Here is a 7,612-nt window from a genome sequence, read left to right on the forward strand (position 1 = left end):
TTTTTTGTGTATTTAATTATATATTTAAAAATATATATATATAATTTTATTGTTATACTTAATAATAGATTTAAACTGAATTAAACTTAAATTGGACCAATATTTTAAGCTTATTAAAATCCAGAAGCTCTGCTTAGCGGTGTTTAGAACTTTTTTTTTTTGGTAAGTAGCGGTTAAAACTTTTCGTTGCCCTCTAAATTTAAAAAACTAACTTTTCTCCCCTAAGCCAAGTTTGAAAAGGTCACATTTCCCCCCTTAGGGTTTAGTTTCCAAACCCCTTTACTTTCTCCGGTGTCATCGTCGGCCGTCTCTCCCTCCCGACGGTTTCTCTTCCACTCACGACCCTTCTCAACTCCACCCCAATCCATCAGGCATTGAGAGATGTCGTCTGAGAAGAGAAATCGCCTTCCCAGACTACGAAGACGAGATCGATTGATCTCGTCTTCGTAGTGTGGGAAGACGATTTCTCTTCCTAGACGTCTTTTAACGCCTGATGGGTTGGGGTGGAGTTGAGGAGGGTCGTCGGTGGAAGAGAAACCTTCGGGAGGGAGAGACGGTCGACGATGGTGCCGGAGAAAGTGAAAGGAGTTTGGAAACTAAACCCTAGGGGGGAAATGTGATCTTTTCAAACTTGGCTTAGGGGAGAAAAGTTAGTTTTTAAACTTTTAGGGGGAGAAATAAGATTAAATTTTCAGGGGTTAAGGTTCCATTAAATTTAACTTGTCATGAGTGGGTAAACGATATTTCCATAGTTAATGAGGGGAACTTTGAGAATTCAGCATAGTTTAGGTGAGATATAGTCCTTTGACCTTAAAATTAACGAAACCCTGACCCCTGAAAAATTTATCTCATTTTCCCCCCGAAACCCTAAAAACTAACAATTTCTCTTAACCCAAGTTTTAAAAAATACATTTCCCCCCTAGGGTTTTCAATTTTTCAGAGTTAGTTTTTCGACGTCGTTTCTTCCTCTCCGATGACCTCCAGGTGACGCTTCTTCCTCTCCGATACAACCTCCTTTCGATGGTTGTCCTAGGCACGATCATCGAGTCTCGACTTCTCATCTTCGTCAAGATGAAGACAGGTCTTCATTAAGACAAAGACGCGTCTTCGTCTCTAAAGAAGACGAGGTCTTCATTGACGATGAAGAGTCTTCATCAACAAGGAGTCTTCGTCGTCGATGAAGACCTCGTCTTTGTCCAGAGATGAAGACGAGGAGTCTTCATCTCGACGACCGTGCCCAAGACAACTATCAAAAGGAAGTTGTGTTGGAGACGAAGAAGTGTCACCTGGAGGTCACTAGAGAGGAAGAAACAATGCCGAAAAACTAACTCCCAAAAATTGAAAATCCTAGGGGGAAAAATGCTATTTTTTAAAACTTGGGTTAAGAAAAATTATTAGTTTTGAGGGTTTAAGGGAGAAAATAAAATAAAATTTTATTTTTAATAATACAGAAAAAAATGATGATTTTACCCTTGAAACTATTAATTTTAACCAATCACGAATGGATAAATAATATTTTCAAAGTTAACAGAGAAAATTTTGAGAAAACAGGATACCTTTGGTGGGAAATAGTCCTTCGGCCGCTAAAAATTAACTCTGTATAAAACTTGAAAGAAAATTATTGATCTGCACTCGTGGCTTGCTGGACTAGGTGGTTAATGGACAATGAGCCCATTAGGTTGGCATTTGGGTCGACCATCATCAGAGTGGTTCAGTTTTTACATAGTAGGACAAGGGCCAAGTAGTCCATGAGTTATAGAAATTGGATTGCCAATTGAAGACAATCATCAAATGTACACAATTAAAGAAGTCTAATTGGTTATGTCCAACTCAACTTTGGTGAAAGAACAAATTTTCACCTTTTAAGTTTTATAAAACTAAATTCTTATTTGTTATCTATTTTTTTAGTAAATTTTATTTGATTTTCTTAGAAATTATTATTTTACTCTTTTATTATAATTACAAAATTGTCATTAGTATTTTATATAAATATCAAATTGCAAACATATTTTCAACTGTCCTAAAAGATTAAAACTCAAATCAATTTTAAATTTGTTTATTTTTTCCAGTTTTTTAAAGTTATAATTATCATTTTTTAAACTATTAAGGGCATGTTAAAACTTTAGAAATTTTAAACACCTCTGAACTTTTCTTGAAATTCAAAAAACTATAAAATTTTTCATTAACACCCCTAACATTTCCAAAATTATAGTTCATCCTCCAAACTTTTGAAAAAGGAAAATTGAAAAAATATGGGAGAATGGAAAAATATAAAGAAAAGGGAAAATTGAAAAAAAAAATTAGAGAAAAGAAAAATATAATGAATAAGGGAGAAAAGAAAAGGAGAAATAGAATAATCTATACAAAATAATCTTTCTATCATTTTATTTAATGAAATTCACTAATGGAAGTGGATGATAAATGAGATTCTGACTTTCTGAAACTTAAAATATGAGAATTTGTCATTTTAGCAAACCTTGGGTGGGAAATAGTTTTTTGGCTGTTAAAGAAATATGGTAATTGGATTGGAGTCTTATATAAATACTATTGTCTAAAAAAGATATTGTAAATAGTACCTTCTATAGGAATTAGTGAGTTAGAACTATCTATTCAAAAACCACCATTACACATTTACTAATATGATGCATTATAATCAAGGGTAAATTCAAGTTAAATTGAAATAAAGGTTAGTTTGAACTTAGTTAGAATCCAAAATGAGCAGCTCGAGTGTGAGCTTGGCCCACTCAGGTTGGTTGTTTAATGATATCAAAAATTTAAAAAAAACTTTACCGAAAAAAAAAATTATCAAAGAAGAAGGAAAATAGTTTGAGGAAAAAAGGAAAAATCTTCAGTGAAGTGAAATCAAATATGTGTTGGTGAGATGTTAATCTCAAGGCAAGTTTGAATTTGATTCATTTGAGTCAAATAACATTTGAGCCTAAGATTGAGCATACTCGAATCATATCCCCCAAAGATAATGTATATGCTCTTTTTCATGGGCATATATATATATATACTTATTTTAGATACATAAATATATGTTATCATTTGATTATATGATTTTAAATTAAAAATAAAATAACATCTAATCATGTAATAACATATAAATATGTATATATATTTATATACTCAAAATAGATTTATATAGTATTACTCTATATATATTGCATGTAAGATTAACAAGTGGAAGAAACGAATTCACATATTTTTTTTAGTTTTATTATTTCCAAAAAAAATAAAAATTCTAGAGGCATGAAACTTCCAATATTTTACTTTTATGCGTGCATTGCGAGTCTCGATCCTCTGGATACACAAATGGCTGATTTCAGACTTTGATTATGATTTACTAATTAAGACAATTTCTATAAATATTATTATTAAGAAGGTTGATGTTGAAAGCCACCTCTAGAGGAAGACTAGGGCGACTTTGGAGGTTGATATCTAGAAGAGAAGACTCTATATATCTCCTTGGAATTTAAGAAATGATAACAATTTTTTAGTTATTATTTATAAAATACAAAATTGAAAGGTGTCATATGATTTTTAAATTGAAAAATGATCCCAAACAATTTGTTAAATCCAAAAATAATAAAAAAAAAAACTTCATATATGGTAAAAAATGTGTTAATGTATAATTCAGAAAAATTTTACATGGGCATAATGTCATTATATTGTAAAGGTCCAATACACTTCATATATGGTTAATTAATTAGGGTTTGTAAGTATGAGTTTACTAAAATTTAAAATTTATTAGGCTTGTTATTGGAGGATTTAAATAAAGTTACTATAAATTAAGGGTTAGGTTTCATTTCCATAACATATAAGCGATAACAACTCTATCCCAAAAGGTCACCCTATTTTAGTGAATAATATTGGAAAAGGGGACTGGTTCTCCAAATTGACAATGGATCAATTCCAATGGTGAATTATGTATCAAATGACTAAATCTCTAAAGTTTATATTACAGTATTTTGTAATCGTATGTATGTGGATGTAAGGATTTGTTTTGAGATTAATTGAATAGATAATTGTGTGATTGTGTTAGTAAATTATTTAACAGAGTGAATTACATTTATTTCCCACCCAAAGTTTAACCTTAAAACACCTTTTCATCCTTAATTGACATAAATAATATTTTTTTTATTTAAAATTAAGTGTAAATAACACTTTCATATTCAAAATTAAACTCTATTAACGAAACAATAGTGTAAGGAAGTGAAATTACAATTTTATTCTTACTATTTTTTTTCAAAATTATTATATAATCCTAAATTAACAAAAATTAAAAATAACATTTGGAATATCCAAATTATATTTAAAAAAAAAAAAACCTTTTATTTTCCTTTCTTTTCACCTTCACCTATTTTTCCTCTCTTCTTATAGATAAAGGTGTTTTTATTGTATAATCATGTATTAGGGGTAAACTGTAATTTTTTAAATTATTGGGGCTCTTTATGAATTTTTAGGGGTTTTATTGGAAATTTAGAAAATTTGGAGATCTTCTGGAAACTTTTGAAATTAAAAAATGACAATTATGCCTGCCCCAAAAAAATTGAATAAAATACAACAAATTATAAGTATAAATATCATATTATAACAATTAAGACCATATAGTAGTTTCAAAATATTTGGAGTGTATGAAAAGATTTCAAAGATTGATTATTAAATTTTTAAACCTTTTTAAGGATTAAATTGTCATGTTCAAAATATTTGAGTTTGATTGAAAGTTGTTGTATTTTTTATTTTTTATTTTCAAAATTAATGAATGATAAAATTGTTATTTTGCTTTTGCACCGTTAGGATTTTTACGTAAAGTTTGATTTTATGTGATAAAGTATTATCTATGTCAATTAAGGGTGGAAAAGTGTTTTTAGACCAAACCTTGCTAACATAATCATGTTCAACGTTTGTATACAAAGAAACACTTAGCTATAACTACCCCTAGCACCTCCTTTTAGACTAGAAAGCTCCATTTTTTATTTTAACAACCATTCCTTAATCCATGTTTTGGCATTGCATCAAGAGTTAAGGTTTTCCAATCGTGATAGAAATCAAACCCGTGTTTTCACTATAAAAGCTCTAATACTTTACCAGTTCTGTTAATCTTTGAGTTCTATATACCTATAATTTCCCTTTCAAATAGATTTCTACTAGACAGTATACCATATTTGCGTTATGTCATATTCAAACTAGATTTTCGCAATGCATTATAGCTCCTCATCTTTTGAATTGAAAACATTATCTTCTATCTTCATACACATCACTTAATTATCAGCCTTCCTATTAATCAAGCTCTGAAAGTAGAGGACATTGCAAAGTCACTGATCAATAACAAGAAGCCTTAATTTATTCACCGATCAGTTATGGTGGTCGCTGGGGGAGCCCAGCGCTAATACACCTATATAACCACCATGTTTGAGCATCTAAAAACTAGTTCAAAACCTTGCATTGCTCAAAACCTTCTATAAACTCAGCTTCTAACCAAATCAAATTATATAAACTTATATATAAAAACTGAAGTGATAACATCTTATCAGGTGATTTTGAAGAGAGAAAAAAAGTTGATAATCTTATCAACAATTACAAGATGTTACTTCAGTTTTTATAGATAAATTTGTACAATTTGTTTTCACGCATAGTTTTATTCATTATAAACCCCTGGAACCAGGTATGTCAATCCACTGCAACTGAATTTCTATTTCACCACGCTCGACATTTCGCAGTCTAAGAAACATGTTTTGCACAACTTTCCCATTATCCCAGACAATGCGACTCTCTTCGGCTAAGCAGTTTTCCCTGCTTGGCTGAACTTTTGTGATTATGGTTCCACTTGGGAGGCCTTCCAAACGCATCCTTAGAGCTTGTAAAAAATCAGTGATATGAAATTCTGCATCCCCCATTTTGTCATCTAAACTGAACGTGTCTTTATCATACACTAACTGCATATAACAATGAGCAAGAATTTTCATGAGAACAGTTTGGTTCAACAAATCAGGAGACTCATTGTAGAAATCTCTCTAACATATGCAATATATTAAGTTTTCATCACTAACACATCCTTTATGGAACTCCACAGCAAAATCTATAGTGTTAAAAGTTTGAATGCAATTCTCTACAAGCAAAATTCTATAATGTGAATTAAGTAGCTTGATTCCACGATCCTGGGCTAAAACGCCCAGCAACCTTCTTAGCAATAACTACAGATTTCTATCAAGCCAAAAGAAGCAGAGAGCCATGGTTGAAAAGCATAAAAACACATCATAATTTCATTCCTTTTGTGATATTATAACAGTATTCAAGTGGGAATTCCAGTACTTACAAGCTTGATTGGGAGATGAGGGTCTGCAATAGATAGGGTCAAATCTTCATCCCACTGGGGATTCACATTCTGCTCCACTACACGAGTCTTCAACTTCTGCATCAGATAACTTTCATATTAAACCCATCAATAACATGAAAGAGAATGAGTTCTTTCGAATATCGTTCACACATACAGCACAAAGTCAACAAAGAGAGAAGCAACTAAACACAATCAATATACAAAATCCATCAAAGATCAACACACCCAGAAACCAAACTGCAACAAGAACCGGAAAAACTTAACAGAAAACACAAATAGCAATGAAATTACCTGTCTGCCCATCCTGATAATAACATAAGGATCACTGCTTCTGATATCTCTGATCGCAAGATTAACCCCTTTGATCACATGAATTCTGAGCAAGCCCATCAAATTCTCCATTGGAAATGAGCTTTCAAAGTTGAAAAATTCTTGCTTGGATGTCTTTCAAGTAGAGAGTTGAAGTTGTCGAGTGGGTAACGATGCCTTTTTTCTGACAAGGCCAGTGCGACTGTCCTATCTATATACCCCCAACTGACAAAAGGTCAAAGAGAAAGAAAATTTAAACTGAAATGTATTTCTTTATCAAAATTCCTCTCTGTAAAACGCAAAAAGTGAATGAGAACAATTAAGCCGGCGGCGATGGAGAGAAGAGGTAAAAGGGTGGGATGTTTCGAGGTAGTTGGGCGGCGGCTGGGTATTTATGAAGTTGGCGAGAACGTTGACGTTGACTGGGAGGTGACCTGTGGCCTGCCATTAATTGTTTAAGAAAAGGCCAAACGACTATGTCCCATCCAAGGTTTAACGTTTTCTCAAATGTCTCCCCTTTAACTATAGAAACATCAAACACTTACCCATGATCAGTTAAATTTAACAAAATACTAACGGTGATAAGGGTGAAATCGTCATTTTTGCTATAATATTAAAAATAAACTAAAATAGATTATTTTTGCCCCCCCTAAACTTTAAAAACTAAAATTTTCTCCCAGCCTAAGTTTTAAAAAATTACAGTTTCACCCTAGGGTTTGGTTTTGAAATCTCCGATGACCTCTCCGGCTCCGTTGCCGACGGCCTCTCCCTCCCGAAGCAACCTCTCTTTTCAGCGATCTCTTTCCTCCCATTTGAAGGTCCGATCGGCGTCGGAGACTCCTTAGGGAGACGAAGACGAAGTCGTCGTCTTCCCAGAAGAAGACCTCTGGGAAGACAACCGTCTTCCCAAACGAAGACGACGGCTTCGTCTTCGTCTGGGAAGACGAAGAACTTTGTCTCATC

The 7,612-nt window shown here is 32.5% G+C and overlaps 1 protein-coding gene across 1 annotated transcript; it reads right to left on the reverse strand.

Annotated features, from left to right (window-relative positions):
• Positions 1–5,260: 5,260 nt before the first annotated feature.
• On the reverse strand, positions 5,261–6,989 carry LOC123197298 (protein C2-DOMAIN ABA-RELATED 2). The gene is made up of 3 exons (XM_044611521.1): positions 6,632–6,989; positions 6,320–6,415; positions 5,261–5,939 (listed from the first exon to the last, which is right to left on the reverse strand). Exons 1-3 carry the CDS (start codon positions 6,740–6,742, stop codon positions 5,649–5,651), a joined length of 498 nt encoding a protein of 165 aa, XP_044467456.1. The 5' UTR covers positions 6,743–6,989; the 3' UTR covers positions 5,261–5,648.
• Positions 6,990–7,612: the final 623 nt, after the last annotated feature.

This window comes from Mangifera indica, chromosome 15 (genome assembly GCF_011075055.1).
Source record: "Mangifera indica cultivar Alphonso chromosome 15, CATAS_Mindica_2.1, whole genome shotgun sequence".
Classification (NCBI taxonomy): domain Eukaryota; kingdom Viridiplantae; phylum Streptophyta; class Magnoliopsida; order Sapindales; family Anacardiaceae; genus Mangifera; species Mangifera indica.

Excerpts from the sequence above, each read along its gene's own strand:
- LOC123197298 (XM_044611521.1), bottom strand. The coding sequence starts at position 6,742 with ATGGAGAATTTGATGGGCTTGCTCAGAATTCATGTGATCAAAGGGGTT. Across the intron at positions 6,416-6,631 it reads TTATCAGGATGGGCAGACAG|AAGTTGAAGACTCGTGTAGT; the intron begins GTAATTTCATTG and ends TATCTGATGCAG. Across the intron at positions 5,940-6,319 it reads CTCATCTCCCAATCAAGCTT|TTAGTGTATGATAAAGACAC; the intron begins GTAAGTACTGGA and ends TGTTATATGCAG.